Source organism: Budorcas taxicolor, chromosome X (genome assembly GCF_023091745.1).
Source record: "Budorcas taxicolor isolate Tak-1 chromosome X, Takin1.1, whole genome shotgun sequence".
Taxonomy (NCBI): domain Eukaryota; kingdom Metazoa; phylum Chordata; class Mammalia; order Artiodactyla; family Bovidae; genus Budorcas; species Budorcas taxicolor.
This window is the reverse complement of record NC_068935.1, coordinates 19,497,489-19,522,570: the sequence shown is the minus strand read 5'-3', so window position 1 is coordinate 19,522,570 and position 25,082 is coordinate 19,497,489. Positions and strand designations below refer to the sequence as shown.

At 39.6% G+C, this 25,082-nt stretch overlaps 1 protein-coding gene across 1 annotated transcript in view; it reads right to left on the bottom strand.

The window, feature by feature from the left end:
- Positions 1 to 506: 506 nt before the first annotated feature.
- Positions 507 to 25,082, bottom strand: part of PAK3 (p21 (RAC1) activated kinase 3) — a 114,417-nt gene continuing 89,841 nt past the window's right edge. The window contains exons 11-17 of the mRNA XM_052663029.1: positions 24,273 to 24,321; positions 23,853 to 23,965; positions 22,115 to 22,232; positions 20,569 to 20,668; positions 19,785 to 19,981; positions 4,036 to 4,173; positions 507 to 596 (exon numbers count right to left, since the gene is read on the bottom strand). Coding sequence (XP_052518989.1) covers positions 507 to 596; positions 4,036 to 4,173; positions 19,785 to 19,981; positions 20,569 to 20,668; positions 22,115 to 22,232; positions 23,853 to 23,965; positions 24,273 to 24,321 — 805 coding nt within the window. The remainder of the gene's footprint in view (positions 597 to 4,035; positions 4,174 to 19,784; positions 19,982 to 20,568; positions 20,669 to 22,114; positions 22,233 to 23,852; positions 23,966 to 24,272; positions 24,322 to 25,082) is intronic.

Here is a 25,082-nt window from a genome sequence, read left to right as displayed (position 1 = left end):
TTTGTTTGTTTGCTTGTTTGTTTTGTTTTCTACTTTCTTTTAAAAAAAGTTTGACATCTTTTTTCTGGACATCTAATGACAATGCAAGTGAAAAACATTACATTGGGTAAGGAGATTTGAAGGAGGTTCGAATGCAAGAGGGACTACTCTCTAACTTAAAAACAAACACAACACTATGAAGAGGGATTGTGCATCTTTGAGAAATCTTTTTCTTCAAAGTGAATGCACAAAATGAGGGGATTCACTACTGGCTCTTTCGCTTCACGGTGGAAGTGACCTTTTAATGGTCACTTCGACATTGCTGCCCTGTATGGGCTGCGATTCAGGCTTACAAATAAATTACATAATCTGAGGGAGTAGGAAAAAGGCTTATAAGAAGTTTCTATTCATCTCAAAGTTAAAGAAACCCCACCCCATTTGACTGTCTTTTCTTCCATCTTTCCTGCAGCGGAGTTTTATTTCAGTCTTACTCATGAGGGAGATGGTGTGGGGTAAGGCTGGCAGTCCTAGCGGCTGCTGTTCTTAATCGCTTCTTTTGCAGCAATAATCAGAGGAGTCAGGCTGGAGAGAGGCTTGGCTAATTTTAAAAATGGATGCTGCAAAAGGAAAAACAGAGGAATTACTGGAATTCTTTCCTCCAACAAGTATATTACTTTACACTTGCAAGGAGCCTTTTTTTCATTAAAATTTGTATTTTGTGGATCCAATTAAACATCATTTAAAAAAATATAGTGCCAGCTTTTGTCCTTCAGATGTTTTTGTTCTTCAGTGTCATGAAATCTTTGGGAAGCTGACTGGCAGGGCTAGAAATTCAGAGTAGGTGTCTTGTGAAATCTCACTGTGTTTGGGAGTCTAAATTTCTGATTTTCTTAAATTGATGACTTTATCTGGAGCAGCCTTCAATGCTTGAAAAACTGTGTTCTGTTGACCACTAGAGACCTTGACCCTGAAACCAATGGCCTCCTAACTGCTAAACCCAATAGTGTGCCTCGGCCATTTCTTGTTCGGTTGCTCCATAGTACTTCATACAAGTGAATGTCCCTTCCTTCTTTGAAATGTTGTTCTCTTTGGGGGCCTATAACATTCTACTGTCTCAGTTCTCTTCTATATGCAAGCTCACTGACTGCTCCCTCCCTATCTTCTTCCTGGTTTCATGTCCTCTTTCCACCTCCCATAACTTGACTCTCATCATCTTTTTCTAATTTAATTCCTTGGAGAGTTCATTCCTTTTCATGGTTCTAACCAAGCTCTCATCAGCCTTATGGAGATGACTCCCAAATATCCATTGCGTGACCTGATCTCTTTCCTGAATTTTGGCCCTATTTCTCTAATTGTCTGTTGTTTATTTCCTTTTGAATGTCCTCCTGCCACCTTGAACTCAACATTGAAAAATGTACATTCAATCAGGTTGATGTATGGCAGAAACCAACACAGTATTGTAAAGCATATCTTTCAATTAAAAATAAATAATTTTAAAATAATATATAGTTTTTTATACTTTGAAGTTTCTCAAACAGAGTACTCTTATGTCATGTAAGCTATAGGGGCTTTGGAGTCAGAATACCTGGGTTCAATCCAATCCTCTGCTTATCACAGTGGTTAAATGAGGTAAGCAACAGTTTCTTATAAGCTATATCAAGGCCAATCAATGTTAGCCAGTGTATTATTATCTTCTATCACTTCTGGTTTTGCTGAATGCTACCACTGGTTTGATATTCTGAAGTCACTTTTGTGTTCTTCTTATGTTTTACATGCAATCAGTTACCAAATGCTGCCTTTTCAATGCCTTTTACAATGATCTCTTGCTTTGCCTAGGCCTAATCAACTTAATCCTGAATTACAACAATAACCTCCCCCCCATCTTCCTGCCTCCATCTGTTTCTGTTGCTAATTCTTATTGCAGACCACCAGCGTCATCTTCCTGAACAAAGCTTTCATCATGTGTGTCCCTCAGATGGCTTCAGTGTTTCCCCATTACCTACAGCCCCTATGCTTTAGCCTGGTGTTCAAGGCTCTCTACAGTCCTGCCACCTGTAGCTGTTCTGACTTGAACTCTACTTCAGCCACACTGTCTATTTTCTGTTCCTTTGAACTTTGCCTACATGTCTTTGATCAGGTGATAATCCTTCCATCTGAAATTCCTTCCCCTTTTCCCCCTAAACTATCTAAGACTGATCTGTCTTTCAAGGCCCAGGCAAACTCTTTCCCTTTCACAGACATCTTCTGAGTGCCACAGGCCATAGATGCATATCTTTAATCAGTTATGACATTCACTGTTTGAATGGCCACTTGGTTCCACTGAGTCTCTGAACAATCTTGTTTTTTTTTCTTCTTCATATTCACAAGGAGACGGAACTTCTAAAGAGTAGGAATCATGCCTTTAAAAGATTTGTATCAACCAGTGCACTTAAGCCTTGCAAATAGAAGTTGCTTCATAAAAATCCATTTATTTGTGCCTTTTCTCAAGTCTTCCAGTGGTGTGAATGTCATGTAAGTCTCTGTTTTCCAACCTCTAAAATGAACTAGAGGCAGAGAATGGAGTTATATGGACTTAAGGTAATATGCAGAGCTTACATGTATAAAATCAAAAGATGCAACAAATACACTCTTCAATCTTCTCACAACATCATTTTGCATCAGTAATCTGACTGGTTCAGATAAAAGTATTGTTGAGTAAGGAATTAACTAGATAATTGATTTAATTATATATATAACTATATAGCTACCTTAAGTGAAACTGTATTTTCACTCATCCTTGAAGAAGACATAATAGGAATGTGTACAGGATGTGTAAGTGGGGTAGTGAGAGGCGTGTAAAGACATGGAAATGATGTACTCAACAGTTCCAGTTTTTCATCTATAATTTGAGGCTGGAATAATGGGAGGACTAATAAAGGGCTATTTCAGATAGGACATTTTCAGGCCTCATGATAGCCTGTGAAACGCTCACAGGTAGCAGAAAAGAGAAGGTGTAGCTTTCCCAGTTCCTCCAAATTGGTTTATCCCAAGTATGACTTAGGTTGGGGTAGGGTATTTTTGCCTGAGTGTGGCTCTCTATCTCTGGAAGGAGTTCAGAAGCAATAGGAACTTTTTGTTGTTTGGCCGAGAACAGACTGAGTTCATCATTAATCACACTCTGCATGACCAAATGTTATGCCTTTTGTTTAACTGGATTATGTGTTCAAAGTCAAGAGGGACAAGTAGTCACTTTGCTTGGCTTGGCTATTACAGATCTTTATTTTCTTCCCCGAGGGACCATCCCCAGCAGTGATCCTGGGCATGCATTGCTTTATCAATATAAATGTTTTTTCCCTTCTAAATTGATTTGTGTGGAAGAAAGACAATCCAGGGCTCAAATTCAAGTTCTGCCATTCGATATTTGTGTGAGCTTTAATTTCTACATCTGTAACAGGGATTAATAACACCTATCTTAGAGTGTTGTAAGAATTAATGAGATAATATGTGTAAAAATGTTGGTATCAAGTAGGTACTAATTATCATCATATATACGAATCCCTGAGAGCCATGAAAAGGACAAATGGTTACAGAGGCACTCACCACTGGATGGTACTCACCCAGGCAAGCAGGTGCCTGCCATTTGGCATCACAAGCAAAGGGGCTTTGACCAGTAAAGCATTAGAGTAGCAAATGCCATGGAAATAATTGCATAGTTATGTAGAGAATTACCTCCGGCCAAGAGCACCTGCGTACAACATCCAGGGGCACAAGTAAAGTTTAGAACAAAACAGTAACACCAGAGGTTCACATTGTTTTTTCCCCTTGCAAAATAAGACTCCAGGAAGAACAAAAGAGAGTTCTAGTTTAAATTGCCAACTTCTCAGAAGAAAGGCCACATGCCAATCCATTACACATTAGATGCATGCCTATATTTCTGTGCCTGTGATCTCAAATCAAATGGTTAGTGCCTAACTCAAACTAGGCATCTCTCAACAGAGTTCTCTGATTGTCACACATCGAGGTAGAAAAGCTCAATATAATGACTCTCTGTTTGTAACTGTCCTATTTAATTTTCACCTGCAAAAGCTCCTTGGCGGATCCTCGCCTATCCACATCCATCTCAAGACAGCGATTTAAAAAGTCACGGAATACAGCAGACAGTCTCTCAGGATTCTGCAGCTCTGGGGTTCCATTAGTGGCTATCAGATATAATGCCTGTAGAAAAAAATCAGAAAAATCTATTCAGCACGTACATATTAGGATCGTGAGTTGACCCAGAAGACACACATCCATTCTGATTTTTACCTTGGGTCTAAAAACTCCATTTTAGAGAATGATACTGGCATACACTGCAAAGTTTCTGTAACATTGAGAAATGATTACTCTTGGCAGTAAGTGAGGGACAGTGAGGTGACCCACCCTCAAAAGTTTAGAAATACGGTTATAAGGCTGTCCTCTGAGAGCTAAGCCAGTAAAATGAAAGTGTTAGTCTCTCAGTCATGTCTGACTCTTTTGCCACCCCATGGACTGTAGCCCATCAGGCTCCTCTGTCCATGGATTCTCCAGGCAAGAATACTGGAGTGGGTTGCCATTTCCTTCTCCAGGGGATCATCCTGACCCAGGGATCAAACCTGGGTCTCCTGCATTGCAAGCAGATTCTTTACCATCTGAGCCACCAGGGAAGCCAGTAAAAATCCACATAAAATGAATGTGTCATTAACCACCTAGGAAATGAAACCAAGGAACTGCCTGGGACTCTGTGACCACAGAGTTAGGGAAACACACACACATCTAAACACATTGATATAAGTATAACCTCTGGAAGGCACAGTTGCAAAGGTGATTGTAATTTACTGTTTATCTTGATTGGAGAATACTTGTGAGTAGACCAGGGATGAACAGGGGCTTCCCGGATGGCTTGGTGGGTAAAGAATCTGCTTGCAATGCAGGAGACACAGGAGACTCGAGTTCTATCTCTGGGTCAGGAAGATCCCCTGGAGGTGGAAATGGCAACCCACTCCAGTATTCTTGCCTGGGAAATCCCATGGACAGAGGAGCCTAGTGGGCTACTGTCCATGAGGTCACAAACAGTCGGACATGACTGAAGCGACTAGTACAACACAGGTATGAACAGGCTACATTATAGAATCAGAGAAGTAAAAGCAATCAGAAGATGGCAGTGCCTGGATGAGATGAGAAGTAACCCATGGGTCCCAAAGATGGAAGTATTGTGTTGGCCAAAAAGCTTTTTCGGATTTTTTTCATAACATCTTAACAAACTTTTTGACCAATCCAATACTTTTGTCCTGTGGCAGATATACCCCTATAGATTTTAATTAGGTTTCCCATGGAAGTCTAGCTATAATACAAAATATAAGAAAAGCTGACATTAGTAATCCTGTATCCTACTGTAAGGTGTGTGTGTGTGTGTGTGTGTGTGTGTGTGTGTGTGTGTGTGTGTGTTGGAGAGAGAGAGTCATTCAGTCATGCCTGACTCTGCAACACCATGGACTGTAGCCAGCCATTCTCCTCTTGTCCATGTTGCCATTTCCTTCTTCAGGGGAATCTTTCTGACCTAGGGATCCAACACACATCTCCAACATTGCAGGCAGATTCTTTACTGCCTGAGCTACTAGGGAAGCCCACTGTAACATATTAAGTTGCTAATATGTCTCTGAGATCTTAGTTGAGGTCACTGAGAGAGATCAACTCATGGTGTGGTAACAGAATCAAGGGCCCTAACTTTCAAGGCACAGAGCTGAACTCAAGACCATGGTTAATTCATGGTTAATTCAAAGTAAACTCATGTTTCAAAGGCTTCTGAGCTCCTGACAGCCATAAAAAGCTGGCCATTCCTCATGCCTCCTCTAAGCAAATTATTCTAGAGTATTAAGTATGTATCAGGAATCATATTAGACACTAGAGATTCAAAGATGAATAGTGGAATGTCCTACTTTCAAAGGTCATACAGTTTAGTGAAGAAGAGAGACTTACATATACCCACCATACAGTGAGATAAGAGCCAATCAGAGGAACGTTGCAAGTGCCAAGTCAATACAAGGATGAAGCCATTGACACCATAGCTCAGAGAACACTTCACAGAGGAGCTTGACATTTGATCAGGGTCTTGAAGGATACACAGGAGTTTTCCTGCAGGTATTACCACCAGGGTTATGCCTGCCTATGCGCCCAGACTCCTAACTATTATGAAGACATGCTCCCTCTTGAACTGGCTTGGACTTTGTAGCAAATTATCATCCCCTTTTCCCACCATGGCTCTGAATATTATTATCAAAAACATTTCTATCAAAGTCTTTTCCCAGGCCCGTTTTCATCAGCTGGTGAGAACATCTCTCCTCCATTCCAGAAACCTCCACAGATGTACTTTAGAAAGGGTTAGGAAGCACCATTTCATCCAGTGGCTATCAACCTATAGCATGTATTGGAATCACCTAGAGGGACTTGTTAAAAACAGATCAATCTGGAGAGGGGTCTGAGAATTAGCATTCTAACAAATATCCTGTTGATGCTGAAACTGCTGGTTTTAGGACCACACTTTGAGAACAGGTTTATTCCACCCCAATAAGCAATGGGTTTAATGATTAATGCTCGGAGCACCTGTCCTCACAAGCCATCTTTGTTCTGTTATTAGAAGAAAATTGTCACTGCAAATGACATTTGCTGCCTCCTCCTAAACTCTCTTATTTCAGCTGGTCACAATTTCTGCCAACCTCTGCAGCCTTTGCTTGCTTTTTTCTGTTCTGTAGCCAAACCAAATCCTAAACAAACACATCTCTTTTCTCCCTTTCCACTCTCCCTATGTCTGTGTACATGCCATACTGTTTCATTTTCTCACTTTTCATCTCACCTTTCTTAGCTCAATACATCCTACTCTAAACAATACTGCTCTTCACAAGTATATGTCTTTCTCACCTCTCTTCAATTCATGTACTAAGAAAAAGATTGATAGGAAACACTCCAACATGTGAACAATGGTTCCTCCTGGGTGGCAGGATTATTAATGATGTAATCTTTGAAAACATTTTTTTCAATTTTCCGAATTTTCTACAATGAATGTGACTGCTTTATTTCAAAAAAAAAATCCTCCAAAACGAGACACATGTACCCCAATGTTCATCGCAGCACTGTTTATAATAGCCAGGACATGGAAGCAACCTAGATGTCCATCAGCAGATGAATGGATAAGAAAGCTGTGGTACATATACACAATGGAGTATTACTCAGCCATTAAAAAGAATACATTTGAATCAGTTCTAAAGAGGTGGATGAAACTGGAGCCTATTATACAGAGTGAAGTAAGCCAGAAAGAAAAACACCAATACAGTATACTAACGCATATATGTGGAATTTAGAAAGATGGTAACAATAACCCTATATGCAAGACAGCAAAAGAGACACAGATGTATAGAACAGTCTTTTGGACTCTGTGCAAGAGGGAGAGGGTGGGATGATTTGGGAGAATGGCATCAAAACATGTATAATATCATATATGAAACAAATCACCAGTCCAGGTTCGATGCATGATACTGGCTGCTTGGGGCTGGTGCACTGGGACGACCCAGAGGGATGGTACGGGGAGGGAGGAGGGAGAAAGGTTCAGGATGGGGAACACGTGTATACCTGTGGCGGATTAATGTTGATGTATGGTAAAACCAATACAATATTGTAAAGTAATTAACCTCCAATTAAAATAAATAAATTTATATTAAAAATAATAAAATTTAAAAAATGAAATAAAAGAAAGAAAAAGAAAAAAAAATGAACTTGCATGTAAGCTGGGCCCTATCTTTGTAAAAAAGAAAACTGCTACTCACTGCCCTGCTAATAAGAGACAAAAGCAGTTGTGGGCAATACACCAATCACAGCAAAAAGCATTCTCCTAGCAAAGTCAAAACTTAGCTGAAGAAAGATTGAAGAAAATCAAACTAGGCACAAGTGACCACATTCTGGTTTTTATCTAAGTTAGTTGAAAGCTCAAAAGAAAATTGGCTTGCTCATTTTATAGGAATGAAAATGGGCACAAGTGACCACATTCTGGTTTTTATCTAAGTTAGTTGAAAGTTCAAAAGAAAATGGGCTGGCTAATTTTATAGAAATTGCTGTTGTTTAATCACTAAGTCTTGTCTGTCTCTTTGCAACCCCATGGACTATAGCCCACCAGGCTCCTCTATCCATGGGATTTCCCAGGCAAGAGGCAAGAATACTGGAGTGGGTTGTCATTTCCTTCTTCAGGGGATCTTCCCGACTCAGGGATCAAACCCATGTCTCCTGATTGGCAGGTGGATTCTTTACCCCTGAGCCACCTGGGAAGCCTGGCTCAATAATCAGACTAGACTTATTTTACTCACAAGGGCTTCCCTTGTGGCTCAGCTGGTAAAGAATCTGCCTGCAATGCAGGAGACCTGGGTTTGATCCCTGGGTTGGGAAGATCGCCTGGAGAAGGGAAAGGCTACCCACTCCAGTATTCTGGCCTAGAGAATTCCATGGACTGTATAGTCCATGGGGTTGCAAAGAGTCAGACACGATTGACCGACTTTCACTTCACTATTTCACTCAACATGCTGCTGCTGCTGCTCACCAAATCAGAAAATGATAAATATTGTATGATATCACTTACAAGTGGAATCTCAGAAATAAAACAAATGAGTGTATATAACAAAACAGAAACAGACTCACAGATACAGAGAACAAACTAGTATTTAGCAGTAGGGAAAGGGAAGGGGCAGGGGCAAGATAGGAGGAGGGAATTAAGAGGTACAAACTACTATGTATAATAATAAATAAGCAACAAGGATATATTATACCACACAGAGAATATAGCCAATCTTTCATAATAACTATAAATGGAATACAAATGTTAAAAACTGCGAGTCATTACGATGTAATCCTGAAACATACAATATTGTACATCAACTATGCCTCAATAAAAAAAAGAGATTAGAGATTTTCTTTGTAGTTGGTTGCTTCTTTAGTAAGAAACCCAGAGTCATACTTGACTTCTCCTTCTTCCTCATCTAGAAAATTTTTCCTCCCCCAACTTCAGTAGCTTCAGTTCATGCAACCTTTAGAAATGGCCTTCATACCCATCCACTTTTCTCTGTCCCTACTGTTACAATAGCTTCCAATAGGTTTTTTTTCGAACTTAAGCCTCTGTGTTCTTCAGTCTATCCTCCTGAACAATCTGTCTTATTCTAAACCTCATCATGGCATCCATTTTTCTGCTTTAGCAATTTTTATTGGCTCTCTACGGCCCACAGAGGGCTTCCCTGTTGGCTCAGTGGTAAAGAATCTGCCAGCCAATGCAGGAGATGCAGGTTCAATCCCTGGGTCGGGAAATGGCAATCCGCTCTAGTATTCTTGCCTCTTGCCTGGGAAATCCCATGGACAGAAGAGCCTGGAGGGCTACAGTCCATGGGGTCGCAAGAGTTGGACAAGACTTAGTTACTAAACAACAACAACGTGGTCCATGGACATGGTTTTCAAACTGTTCTCCCCTAAATTCCCCTCAAGACCAGCTAAGTGGGAAAAGGGGTGGGAGAAGGAGATAGATGGAGAGATTCTAGGACCCTGTACCACATGTGTTTCAATCAGAGAAATACTTGATTTTATTCTTTATTTATGCTTCCCTTGCGGCTCAGCTGGTAAAGAATCTGCCTGCAATGCGGGAGACCTGGGTTCGATCCCTGGGTTGGGAAGATTCCCTGGAGAAGGGAAAGGCTACCCACTCCAGTATTCTGGCCTGGAGAGTTCCATGGACTGTATAGTCATGGAGTTGCAAAGAGTTGGACATGACTGAGTGACTTTCACTTTCATTATGCTTCCAAGCAAGGTTTAATTTGAACCAAGGGATCACTATAGCTGTTTGAAAACACTGGACATAGTAAAGATTCCTTTGCATGGCATAGATGGTCCTCCATGATTTGGCCCCTGCCTCTCTTTCTAGTCCTCCTCTGTTCTCATCTGAGAACCCTGCTTCCCCCACTTTCACATACATACACATATTGGCCAAGGCTCACATACTATTCATGCCAATTAGTTCTTCATTCCTATAATAAGAAATGCTCTTTCATATCTGCCTCAAATGCTATTCCCTTCAGTGCCTGGTGAACTTCTACTTGCCTTTTAATTTCTATTTCAAATGGGACTTCCTTTGCTAAGTCTTCTCAGTCTCTCCCAGATGGACATGGTGAACAACCACCTCGGTTTTCCAGGGACTATCCTGGGTTTTACTACTGAAGCTTCTATGTCTCTCAATGCCAAGCAAACTGGGGTGGCAGTCACCATGGAGATAGGGTTAGCCCTCCCCTCCTTTGAGCTACTATATACCCCTTTGTTTATACATCTGTTTTCATGTTGTAGGGTGAATACCTGTTACTTGTTCACAGGTCTGTCTCCCTAGATTGTGAAGGTAGGAATTGTGCCACAAGCATCTCTGGATATTGTGGATAGTGGCTCAAAACAGGTGATCAATAAATTTTTTTGTTGCTAAATGAAATGAAAACCAAAAAGTAGAAATAAATCTCATTGAGATGGGAATATGACAGACTTTGCTATATGAAGTATTAAAGCTCAGAAGCTAAAGCGAATGAGTGAACATATAAGAAGATACATAGAGAATGACACCCTTTCTGAGCTGAATAGGCCTGGAATGTGGGAACTTCTGACTACCCAACTCTTCATTGTGGGAGAAGGAAGAGAGTGCCATGAGCCATGTAGGTAAGGGGATGCCATCAAAGGGAGGGAAAACTGGAGATTACAACAACATGGTAATCTGTTGTGGGCAAACCCAGAGAGCAAGTGAAGACAATTAGTTCTCTCTGGAACTGGAAACACAGAAACTTAGTCTTCTCTGACTGATCTTGAACAGAGAAAGAGCTCTTGATTTTTCTTCTGCTACATTATTTAACAAGGTCTGTTTTATTCCTAAGGTGAGACAAAGCCCCCATGACCTACTGACCTTATTTATAATATTAGACAGACAACCTTTGGCCAAAAAATATTGCCTTTCTTCATTGTGATATACATATTACCTAGAAGTTTTTGGTGTTCTGGAATTCTTAATAACTTTACATCCCTTGTCAATAACAAACAAATGTTGCAGTTTTCTATGGATCCTGATGTGCAACTAAATTTACCTAAGTACTCAGATAGCACGACTTTACCCACTTGGAGGAATAATTCAATTTACCTTATTGGCAATTTCCTCAGTTAAAAACTGATCAAAGCAGTCATCTTAGAAGTTACCACATTTCTCCAAAGAGGTCCCCAAACAATGCATAGGTACCCAATATATTTTCATTAAGGCAGTTTTGCAACTGGACTAACCATTTGATTAAAAGGCTTCAGTTTGTGACTTCAGTTCATTTTAACAGTTTGTAAAGTTTAGGTTAGAAACAAACCAGGAGACTCACATGGAAATGTGTTAGTAACCCTGAGAGGCCTCAGCACTGATATAAAGACTCTCTTTACAAAGAGGAGAGTGGTGGAACATTTCTTTCTAAGTTGAATATTTGGAACTCAAAATACATTCTCCCATGGAAATGGTGTTATACGTGATGAACAGGCTCCCAAACTAGCCCATAAAAATCTATTTAACAAACAATGTAACAATATCTTAATATTTGTATAAAGACTGTTTCATGGGAAATATTATTAGTTAGCATTTACTGAATGATTACTATTAGCTCACGTGATTCATACAACAATCCCCTGAGTTATACTTGATTATGACCAATTGACAGATGAAGAAACTGAGGGCGGTAGGGTTAACATAATAACTTGCCCAACATTACACAATTAGCAATGAGGGAGTCAGTATCTGAATCCAGGAAGTGTGAGCCCAGAGTCCATCCACTTGACCACTTCACGGCACCACCTCACAGTGCTCCCACCCTCTGTGATTTTGGTTTTCGTAAGCAGAGGCAGACAAGGACTCTTTAAGAGATGAAACACTCTGACATAAGACCAGGTACAGAAATTTCTTGGTCTAAAGGCATTGAGATCATACAGTCTGTTCTCTTATTACTGTGGAATTATGTTAGAGACCAATATCAAAAGATTTGAAAATAACCCACATATTTTCAAATGCAGTGTGACATTTACCAAGAGAGCTCTGCGACTTAGCTATTGAAAACCTCAATAAACTTAGAAGACTGAAAAATCATGGAGGGTGACTGCAGAGAAGAAAGCATTTTAATGAGAAAATAATGTCAAAATGAGAAATTAATATCAAAGATACTTTAAAAACTCCTATGTATTTGTAAATTAAATTTCCATTTTTAAATGAGGGCTATATCTAAGAAGCCACGGTCTTATGTCCCTGGATATATTTCATAATCTCCTAGTTTATACTCTATGGGAACTTGAATAGAATTTGTATCCTACTGTTGTGTGAAAATTGTATAAATCTTAATTATGTCAAATTGGTTCATAGTGCTTTTCAGGTCTACTATATTCTACTGCTCTGTACACTCATTCTATTAATTTCTGAGAGTCTGATATTGAAACTTCAACTAAAAAAAAGAGAGATGAGACACATTGAGCATGCATAACTCCACCTCTACCTTTAACAAAGGAAATGGACCCTTTTGAGGTCAATCGTTTTGCAACTAAACTTGGAAATGGGGAACAAAAGGCCCAGTTAGGTTTCCTATTGTATTCACCAGTATCTGTATATATGTTGAGTGTTTATAAGCAGTGTGTCTTCTGGTTGTTGCCCATAACCTACTTATGTCCCAATTCCTTTCAACTATCTCTGAGTGTTTTATGGGAGAGATTTGGCAACAAGTGACTTGACACCTTATGACTTAGAGGTCACTTTTGACCTGGGATTTCAGAGGTTAAAGGCCAGAGTGTATTACTGCCTCTGATGTTTTTATAGATTTCATTAAAGGCCCTGACATTTCTAAGATGAGAGTAAATGGGGCCAAATCTACAAAAAAGTTGTTATATTATAACAAATGTTGTATTCCCTATTTTGACTTATTCAACCCAACAGTTCAGTGTGATAACTGAATAAACACTGTACTCTAATTTAGTTCCTGACTTGTCTTGTATAGTAGGTTCTCATCTGTCACTAAATTATACATGGTAGGGGGCTCTGCTGTTATTGTTTAATCCTTTAAAAGTCATTAAAAATTGAGCTATTACAGATCTATTCTCTTATTGGTTTATGGTAAAAGGTAATTAGGTACCACCAACAGATTAGGTGTTGAACTGCCTTTAGAGTGCTCCTTTCAAGCATAAAAAACTGGCCATTGCCAGAAAATAAAGACCAGATGACTCCAACAATGGACATGCTCATTTTAATCTCTCAGGATTAATAGTGTTCATCAAGAAATGTAGAGCAGGCTATGTGTGCTCAAGGAGCCACCCTGGGTAGCCCAGGAGGCACCCAAGCTTGAGAACCACTAGGGGTTTGGAAGTAGAGGAGGGATAGGCATAGAGACAGAAAATCAGGAAAGCAAAATGAGGCAGGAGGTAGAGGAGAAAAGTTGTAAGAAGCAGAGGTAGCAGAACACAGGGCAAGGACTAGGGCCAAGGGACCATGGGGAGAGAAGGTGGCTGGTGGAGTGACGAGGAAGGGAAATGAAGATAAAGGCTCCACAATTCAGGGAGGTCAAGGGGACCTGATCCTAGGATCCATTCTGCTACCTCCCCATTTCTCTGGTCCTTCTCCCATAAAACTTCTCAAAACATCATCTAACACATGCTCTGTTGACTTCCTCATCTCCCATTTTCTCTTCAACCCACACCTAGTTTCTAGTTTCAATGTACTGTTTACCATTATATGTTTATTCCTGTCTCACTTCAGAACACTGGAGCAGGAAGGTACTAAGTCCCTGATTCTTTGGGGCTTTTCAAAAACCAGCTGGACTGTGATATGTTCTGTGAAACATGCATTACTGCTTACATAAACTGGCTTCAACTTCTGTTTTATATGCAGTTCATCAGCTGAACAGCTCTGTACACAATAACATGCACATGTTCTCAGTACAGCCCAGGGTAGAAAATGGGTCCTTGAAACAGCTTTATCACTGTTGTGTTCTTCCCGGGCTTCTTACCCACATGCATCATGTTTCATTTGCATCACAATCGAATGTCTTTCTTGGTAGGGAAATGGGGTCCTTTCCACTCTATGGAATACAGACTTAGTCAGGAGATAATCAGAGAGATGTCTCCAAACAGCTTTCTTTGCTTTTTCTTTCTTTTTGGCTGTGCCACTCATCAAGTAGGACCTTAGTTCCCCAACCAAGGATCAAACCCACACCCGTTGCATTGGAAGCGTGAAGTCTTAAACAGTGGACCACCAGGGAAGTCCCTCCACTCAAGCTGTCTGAAGATCACAACTCTGGAAGCCCTCCTACAGACAGTGCATACTCAAACCCAGGCCATCCTGGCACTCATGGGAGGCTGGAGCATATATCTACAGCCTAAGAAAACAGAATCAGAGACAGAGACCATGAGTTTCCCCTTTTATTTAACTAAATTTCATGTGGAAGCCTGATACAGAAAACAAGTTAATGAGGGAACTATTTTGGTGGACTTGAGAACCACAGGACCTCCCCATTGGGCCCCAAGGACCTCCATGGAATTCTAGGAGCCCATGGAATTCACAGAGTTCACGGGTAACCAATAATCTTGTCAAATTCCACTTGTTTGAAGCAAAAGTAAATGAGGCCCAGCAAGAAGTAATCTATGCAAGATCATGGGGCTGCTGATGGGTAGACCCGGGAACAGAATTGACTCTTCAACTCACATGATAAAGGAATATCAGTCTTGGCCAATAGTAGGTCCCTGGTTACCACGTTTGTAATCCCTCTTTGCCACATCTTCACCTAGTCAGAGTCTCAGACTTTTGTTTGCTGTGGAATTAGTTTCTCCTTTGGCTGTCTTCTGGATCATAAATTACTGGTTTGAACTGTCTGCTTCTGAATTACAATCTAAATGAGACTTGCAGCTTTCCTATGGCTAGGTCCCATTTTCCTATGCTAAATTCCTGACAACCAATGAGTCTTAAGAGCTATCTATCTTTTGACAGGCAATATTTTTCTGATTAAAAAGAGACTCTGTTACTGTTTCATGATTATTTTAGTTGCCGTTATCCCAACTTGCCCCTCCTTTTAGGCATAGGTTTGCCCTCAAAGTAGGCGGAGTGTCAACAAACCATCAATAAACCTTGCTGTTCCATAGAGGCTTATGGAAAAAGAAGGGAATGCTCCCAGATCTTCCTGAAATACATTCAAAACAATATTGACAGAGTGCTAGCAAAGTACGCTTGCTTCTCTGGCACTCAGGAAGTTTATATTTGACTTTAATTCCATCAAACCCAGACATTCCAGTCCACAACACAGGTTCCAGTGGTTGGAGGGAGCTCAAAGCACTTTGGCCCTAAGTTGCTGCTTTTTAGTGCTAGAGATTCTATTCTGCTTAATTCTCTTCTCTGGGCATATAAGCTAACCACAATTTCCCTAGTTCTATAGTAAAAAAGAAGAAACTAACACTTGTGCAGTGTTTCAAGTGTGGGGATGGGGGCGTAGGGAGCCTCTTCCTGTAGACAACAGGTCTCAATTGATACTTCTTCCCACCCTTCTCTCTGACCATACAGGTTATACACTCTTAATTATGAGCAGTCAGACTAATGGCTTTATTATCATCAATACATGTGATGTACACAACAGCTATCAGGTGGTAATGAGGGACTCCATTTGCAAGAGAAGCAAAATTGAAAAAGAAAATGGTATAGCAAGGAGGTATATGCTGAATTAATGTCATTTCTTTTTTGATAGTGTTGCTGGAAACAGTAAATCAAAGAATGCCAGAATGTGCCAAGATTTTGACAAAGTGATTCATGATGTCCTTTTTAGATGAAAAGGAGAAATGTGGCCAGAATGAGAGCATGCTCTTTTCTGGTTGAACAACCAGGCTCAAAGAGGGCTGATGAAGAATGTTTTTTTCAGTTTAGACAGAGTTCTACAAAGGGCTAGCCACAGAGCTTTGCATTGATGTTTGTTCTAGTCCTTGGTGTAGAAACCTGACCTTATCAGTTCTTGAAGCTTCACAGGGATTCCAATGTACAACCAAGGAGGAGAACCACTGGTATAAGATAGGTGGGTCCCATACTCTCCTAAACACTGTTTTTAGCCTTCAGATATCTCTTCTTGATACTGATAATAGTCTTCCAAAGATCCAGTGTTTGATATGGCTTCACAGATGCTTAGAGCAAGGGTAGAAAGAGAACACTTAAAGTTCATCTCAACTAGGATAAAGGTCTGGAAAGTTACACAGAAAAGGGGCACCACCCACAGGGTCCAGTAGGATCCTCCACTGGATATCACTGAGACGTTTCACAAACACCAAAATCCCTCAAAACCCATTGACAAGAACAGCCCCATTATGTTGAATGCCAAGTTAATAAAGAGGCACTCTCTTAGTGCTGAGGAAAACAACAACAACAACAACAAACCAAAGATTTGTTTTATGGAAATGATTGTGCCTCCTTATTTAGAATCAGGTCATTATAATCATAGGTTTATAAAAAGATATCTTCAAACGAACACACAAGCTGGGGAGAGCAGCAGTATCCCAACATTTGATTTACATATTTACAGAGAAAGTTCGAATTTGACTTCAGTCACTTTGGCGAACAGAAAGAACAAGGCACTTTATTATTGGAGGCTGCACCAAAAATGGCTGTGGGTCACAGAACAACACATTCAAGGCCAATTACGTTGAGTGCACAGACTTCAGGCAGTGAGGAACTTGTCTCCTGTCTGTCTCTGAAAGAGCACCAACCTTATAACATTGGCACAGTTAACAACTCTTTAACCTTTAAAAGGCATTTTATGAGCAAATTAGGTCAATTAGTATAGAGCAATTTACTTTAAAAAAAATCCCAACTGCTTTAAAACTAGGGGGGGGAATGTAGCTAATTCCTTGCATCAGTGATAAGTTAACAGGCAATATTCCAAGAGGGCTTGCTCAGTTCCAACTGACACAACAGAGACACACACACACACAAAAGCCACAGCAAAATGCCAACAGCCTTCGAATGTATAGTCCCAGATTTCATCTTTAACCTCTGCTGCTCAGTGTAACCTGTTCACGGTAATTTATACTGAACCGTATAGAACCTTGCACTCTTCAAGGGGATGCTACTGTGGAAGGAAAGTGCTTGGGAGGAGTGGGGAATCCAATCTCCCTTCATGAACGGGTAAAAAGTATTCTAAGCATCTGTTCTGTTTCCTTTCTCACTTTTCTATTGATATATAAATCTCTTTCTCCCTCTCGTTACAATGAGCTAGACACTGTGCTAGGTGTTTACATGCATGATTTCATTTAGATTTCATACTAACTCTGCAAGAGAGATATTGTTCCCAATTACACACAGGAAACAGGGCTTATAGAGGTTTTGGGTCACCTGCTGAAGGTCACAGGGCTGGCAGGTTGTAGAACCAGGACTTACCCAAACCTACCTGACTCCATAGGCCAAATGCTTTTCATATTAACATGTTAGACTTCACTCTACCACTCTGTCTCATTTCCACTTCCTTCCTTTTGTTCATCTTCAAAGTCTAAAGTGGTAGACGGGTGGTAGTCTCGGAAGGATGTTAAAGAAAGAAGGGCTAAGCCAGTTCTGCCATTTGCTATTTCTCCACACATGCCCTGGTCACCAGAATTCAAGAAAACACATGCTTCCAACAAGGTCATGGTATGTGTTTTTCTGTCCAACCTCTCCAGTGTTTCAGTGACTATATTTTTCAAATCCCAAATAAGGGCATATAGCCAGGAATACTGGATTTTATTTAAGAGAACAGGAGGACAACATATTCAAAATCAAAACTTAAAAAGTCCTTGTGGCGCCTGGCAAACAGATAGAGGCCTGCCTCCATACGGACTTGATTGAGTCACTGGAGGTTGATCACACACAGAGAATAATGAGCCCAGTTACAGTAAATCCTTATCAGTGGAATTCAACAGGGTGGTCTTCCGGATGGATCTTTTTGTTATAGCCATAATGGAGGCTTCCTGAACCTGTGGCTTGTTAATCTACAAGTACTTGTTTAGATACAAGGCTTCGGATCCTAAGAGACAAGCTGTTAATTATTAGCTCTAATCCTAGGCTAGAAGATGCCCATAAAGATTACAACTTGTTTCCTTTTTTCTAACAATTAACAGCCTTGCTGAAGAGCGATCAATTGTACTTGGGGAACTGAAGAAGGTAATAAATGCATTACTGAGGCCAACTGCTTTACAGAGCCATTTATTTAAACCTTAAATATTGCAAGCTGTAAATTACTCATTAGAAGGCAGAAAGCAAAATAGCCATAATCTGTTTAGTTTCTCCAAACTCTGAAGACTTAAAGGAGGAAATCCATGGAAATGAGAGGCCTGGTGTGTTCCTTCACTGCTACTTCTTAAAGGGCAAAGGTGGTTAGACAATTAGGACAAGCCCATGTAATTATCCATAGGTCAGGGGTGGGTTTGATTAAGTTCATGGAGGACTGACCCACAAACAGTGGGAAAATGTCCCTCTTTTTCCACTCAGCCCTGCAGGCAGCTAATCACGGTGCACGTCTCACTTCCAGATTGTTTCATGAGCCCAGAGCAATAGCCCATAGCATTCATTAGGGCATTCACTCCTATCTGTTATTTTCTAATCAGTGCCGGGTCTAAGACAAGAGGCCAACTAGCAGAGAAGAATTAGGAAGGGGCAAAGGGGAGGCTGTCCCCCTCTCCATACACAGGGAATGCAGCTCCCAATTAGAAACTGCTCCATTTCAAAATAACTAGATAATTAGTCTGTAAGTTTCTTTACATGTACAGAAAGCCACATATATTTGATTTACATATGGATTTTATAAGCTGAACGTGTGAACACTTAACCATCTACAGGCAATGATTTTTATATACTAATGGTAAAATTCAGTTTTAGGCTCTTAGTGGTAAGGAAGACAACAATATGCAAGACGCCTTCGGCACTGGCGCTCTGCATAGGATTGGAGACTAGAATTCGAATTGGTACATGTTTCCTTTTCTTAATAGTGTGATGCCCTTTATATATATAACACAGCTTCTGACTTACCTTTAGGCTTTATTCAACAAAACAGCTCCTGGCTCACTTCTGCACTGAGCAGCCATTTCTTTCATGTTCCTTTGCCTTTCTCTGAATGGGTGTTAGGCTCCAAAATGGAGTTTTTCTCTTCACAGAAGTAACCAGACCACATAAGGATCTAACCTCTGATTCTGCAGTCACAAACTGAGTTACCCAACACAAACAATTTCCATTCATTTCTACCCTGACAGTCTAATTAAGTTTGTGATTTTGCCAGGCTGGTACTGTGTCTATCTTTTGTTCCATTCAATACCCACCAAGCTGCTGTGGCTCAATAAATCATTACTGATAATGTAAATCTAATTTTAAAAATTTCAGCTGTTCTGGAAATGCATTTATTTACTCTGCTAAAAGTAAGTTGCATGTGATAAAAAATACTGTTTTCTTCCCACATCTTGCTTTAAAAAAAAGCTATATATTTTTTTGACAGCAGAAAATTATACTACAAAATTTTAAAGACCCCTGACAATAGAAATAGTGCTATCAAAGCATTTGAAAAAGCTGTTGAGACAGCTTAAGAGAAACAGAAAATAAATAACTCACAGTAATTTTGAAAATTACAATTTGGAGCTTCTATGTCACTTGTCCCATCAAAGAGCCCATTCTGGCCACTTTTAGTGGAGACAAGAAATGACATTTGGCTTTTTTCCCTTCCCTTGGGATAAAGGACTTGAGTTTTCTTTTTACTTACCCTGAGTGGATTTTCATTAAGGTAAGGGGGTTCGCCTTCTACCATTTCAATCGCCATAATTCCCAGAGACCAGATATCAACTTTCGGACCATAAGCTTTTCGAGTCACTACCTCAGGTGCCATCCAATAGGGAGTTCCCACCATCGTGCTTCGTTTACTTTGCTCAGGAGTGATCTGGGCACAGAACCCAAAATCAGCTGTAGAGAACAAAAGTCAGTTAAAATCAGCTCAACTTATTTTTCTTTTACGAGAGGTCACTTTCAGATACGACTGTACCTTCCTTTGGACACTGAGCTTTTGAAACTGCCTCACTCATATCCTTTTGTTATCCGATCTCTCAGCTGCTCCAGATTTTAAACTAGTCTGAAGTAACTGAGTGATATCATTTTTACTAGACCTCAATCCTGGTTCCCTCCTCATACTGTTCCCTCTAACTTATAGAATCTTTCTCTTTTCTGTCTTTTTTTTTTTTTTTTTGATTTTTAATCTTAAGATTTTATTATGTTTTAGTATTATTTTGACTATTACAGTATAATTATGTATTACAGCTTAGGTATTTGTCATCCAGCAGATAGAAATCACTAGATATTCTTAACTATTAACCCTCCCCAAATCTGGTCACAATCTACAGCAATACAATGTGAAAAAAATGCTTTACCTCAAACAGGCCTCTAAATGCCTTCAAACCCTCACTCTCAAGAGCCCTTTTCTTCTCAAGATAGACAGTAAAAGAACATAAATCCCCTGACACTCTCTCACATGTTATCTGCACCATAATACTTACTCAGTTTGACAGAGCCATCCATCCCAAGGAGAATATTGTCACTCTTTATGTCTCTGTGGATCACTTGGTTTGAGTGCAAGAAATCCAAAGCTTGGAGGCACTATTGTATCAGGAAGAAAAAAGTTCTAGTTATATCACAAAATTTTTAAAAAATGTGTTTCATTTCTAGATAAATTTTGAGCAAAGGTACAAGCTTAAGTTGTCAGGAGAAATAAATTAAATGTTTCAAAGCCATTTTGAAATCATGTTACCATTTACATCAGTGATGCAACTTAGCATTATACATATGAAAGCTCCTGAATCAGACTTGGCCACAAAGAGTGATGGTGTGGTAAGTAGCACTACATTGTTAATGCAGTTGAATGAACCAATTACTATAATCATATTTGGATCTGCTTGTCTGGAGGATATGGATTTGGCTTGATCGGTTATAGATATAGTAAGCATCTGCATCTGGGATATGATTAGATTCAGAAGGTCTGGAGTGGGACCTAGAAATCTGCATTTAAAACAAGTGCCCCAAGCTAGTTCTGATGGACAGATAGCTAGGTTCCGGAACCACCTCTAGGCTCTGAAGTAACTATAGGTACTAATTTGGAAATGGCTTTGTGTTGTAATACTAACAGATGGAACCACAGGCTAAAGGCTGAAGAATCCCCTGAATATTTTAAGTTTGATTTATTGTATGAATAGAAAATATATGAATTTGGTGGATATGTGTACATATTTGGGGAGGAAGAAATGGGAATGAGAGGACAGCAGAAGGAGGAAATTTAAGTGAATAATTTAAAATAAAAAACAATGAAAGGCTAGCTGACATTATTTGGCTTTGTTTTACTATCATTGATTTTCAAGTTTCAGTGGGTCAGAGTTCCTACTTGTGTCTATAGAAAACTTCAATGAATAGAGGGTAGAGGGTAATGCTCAAGATAAGACTCCAATGAGGAGTGTTTTTTTTTTTTAAATATTGAGAAAATTAATATAACAAAATATCCTTAGTTTAGTTTGAAACTGGGGATATGCCACTGTTATTAGAAAACAGGCAGACACTCAGACCCACTGTAGGGGTCTGAGGGAGTTTCAAGATTGTACTGTGAAAGCAACTACTTTCTGGACTGAGGGAGGACCTTGTGTAAACTGCCTTCCAGAAAATGATGGGGTTATAATGTGATCTGTATATATGTACATGGCTTATATTGCATAGACAAGGCAAAATAACTATCATATAAAAATTCCCCCCAACCAGGAAGAAGTTCCATGTCAATATTACTGCCTTCCATATTCAACAAGACTCCACTAGGCAGGCTTAGATATTGTACCCTGTGAATGGTATAATAGAATTAAGAAAGATCAATCACAAAGCAACTAAAATAAACAAGGAGCTGGGGAGAGAGGGTTAGGATTTAAATTGTTAGGATCTTCAATTGTTTTTTAGTATTAAAGTTGTGCTACTGATATTCTGACGTTATAAACATTCTAAATAATCAAAGATTAAAAAGTGCCAATGTGGGTGTTCTCATCAGCCAAAAATGTTCTGTTTTCTTACCTCTCTGCAGACAGCTGCTATCTGTCCTTCATCCATACAGGTCTCTGTGACCACATCAGTCAAAGAGCCACCAGCCAAGTATTCCATGACTACCCACAGTTCATCGCCCACTAAGTAGCTACAACAAGAGAGGAAAAAGACATTGACTCAGGCCTAAGGAAGTGGAGACGCTTCTATATTTCCATTAAGAAGGCAATGTGCAGTGAGCCTCTGTCTGCATTTGGTCATGTTATCTAACAAGAGGAACATATCAGTTATGCTTATGAGACACTTCCTTTATCTTAGAAGAGAATATGCATGGAAATCAAAGGATCATGAGATGAAAGTACACCGTGGAAGGAAGGAAAAGAGCAACGAAGCCTTTGGTGACTGACTACTGTCAGTCATTCCACTGTAAAAAGCTAATTTCAATTAACAGGATTGGTGAATAGCCCTTTTGGATCATTTAAGCCATAGTGTTGACTTCTTGGACTGAACTGCTCCATGACACAATTTTATAGGATAATGTAAAAAGATTCAAATTGGCAATGGGTTTACTGCCCTGAAGTCTCAGTTCTGATAGAAGTCGTTTATCATATGCCCATTATCTTTAAGTAGGTATTGAGGAGCACAGCCCACATGATCAAATACAGGAAGGCAGGTCACCAGAGCAAATTCAAACCCCTGGGATCATCTGAAGGCATTTTAACAGTATGATCAGGTCTGTCTTTCCCCTTGTGTAGCAAGAGAGAGGCATTACAATCAATGGAACAATCCCAACAATTCTATCCTGCTCCTAGCTTGACATCAGTATGAAGCAAGACTTTCTATCCAGTGGTGTTCAAACTGCAGTGCCCATAAGATTCACTCAGAAAGTTTGTTCAAAAGGAAAATTCTCATTTCACAAAAATGAAATACCTCATTCGTTATAGAGAACCACCAAGAAATCTGCATCTTTTTACAAATGCAGTTTTTACAAAATTACAAAAGCAGAATAAAGTCACTCTGCTGCAGTTGCTTCCTAAATGACACTTTTTTTTGGCCCCTCTTTTGCCTCCTTTCTGTACCACTGGTCTACCTGGTATAAAACACAGAAAGTGAGATCTCAAGCTCACTGAGGTTGTAGACTTGGTCTTATTTCCTTTGTATCAACCCAGAGTACACAGCACAGTGGTGCCAAACAAACACATCAAAATTGAATGAGACAGATGTTAAATCACAAGTAAAGAGTTAATGCTGTTTTTAAACACCTATTAATAACCCACTGCTAACATGACTGATGAAACAGATATTAATTACCTGGTCTAGGAAAAAGGTTTGAGATTAAAGTCTCAATTCCCTAGACCTCACTGTCAGTTCATCACAAAGCACCCATTAAAGCAGGGCCATTGTAGTCTGTCTTCTTTACTTAGATAGCCAGACACTGCACTGGCTCCAAACAAACACTTGATTAAATGTTTAAAACACCGCAGCTCTTTACTATATGCGATAGTCTGTTTCGTGGCAATACAGAACCACAGTCTTCAAAAGAAAATTACACAAACTGCTCATGTTTAGAAGCAACACCATAAAATGTGTCTTCAAATGTTTAATGGATGAACAAAGATAAGTGGGTACAAGTTTAGCAATATATCTGATACTGTTTTATAGCATTTGAAAGATATTTGCAGAATGGATGCTAAATGAATAGATCCTAAATAACTGGCCATGAAGATTATATCCCATAAAAAAAACAAGTATATGATGAAAGAAAACTTACCTATCTAAATAATTAACAATATTGGGATTCTTATTTTCCCTCATGACCAGAATTTCATTAATAATTAATTCCTTTTTGGGCTGCTGTTGAAGGTTCATCTGCTTTATGGCCACCTGAATCATGATTAAAAGACAAGAATGAATTACCATCATTAGACTAAACACAAGCATCCATATTTTTCAGCAACACAGTCAGACATACAAATTCTTTACCTTACTAGGATTTTTCTTAATGCCACAAACTCCTTTTCTTTGGCCAATCATGAATTCATCATTCACAGCAGATACTTTGGACATCAATGAAGGAAACTTATGTCAACCCAGTGGTACCCATTTTGTCAGGCACAAATGCCATCAAAGAAGAATTCTGATCAATACGAATAAAGGAAAGTAAAAGTCAGAAATGAATGTTAATGCTTACCTCTTGTCCTGTGGCAATGTCCAGCGCTGTATAAACAGTACCTGAGGCCCTGTGAAGGCAAAAATTATCAAATGAATAAGCAATCGAAGTGTTATCAGTATATTTTATTTGGAATAATACGTAACTATTCTTAGGAGAGGGAAATCAGAAAACTCAAGATTAAAGGATGAAGTACAAAAGGAACAACCATTTTGTATAGTAATTGCTTCCCAAACTACCATGAAGTATCTCTATTGGTGGGTCAGAAACTCTAATCAGATGTTATGTGTGCCATGGAACTAGGCAGTCATGAATTGAACAAAATGGCCTTGTACCTTCTAGGAAACTCCTGGAATATTTTGAATACGCCTTGGATGTTGCATAACCAATACTGCAGTCCTCGATTGAATACTTTAGGAAAGATTATATCATCTTTTGCTTCAGTTCAGTTCAGTCGCTCAGTCGTGTCCGACTCTTTGGGACCCCATGAATTGCAGCATACCAGGCCTCCCTGTCCATCACCAACTCCCAGAGTTCACACAAACTCATGTGCATCGAGTTGGTGATGCCATCCAGCCATCTCATCCTCTATCGTCCCTTTCTCCTCCTGCCCCCAATCCCTCCCAGCATCAGGGTTTTTGTCTTTTGCTTAGACAACTGTAAATTAATCTTTGCTTTTAACATATGGACAGACTGGATTTTTCATATATTTCTAATTCTTAAGAGTATCTTCATCTAACAAATAGTCATTCCCAGCACTGTAATTACCTATGTTGTCAATATACAGAGGAATAACAATGTGGCTTTATTCTTAAGCCTTTTTTTTCTCTT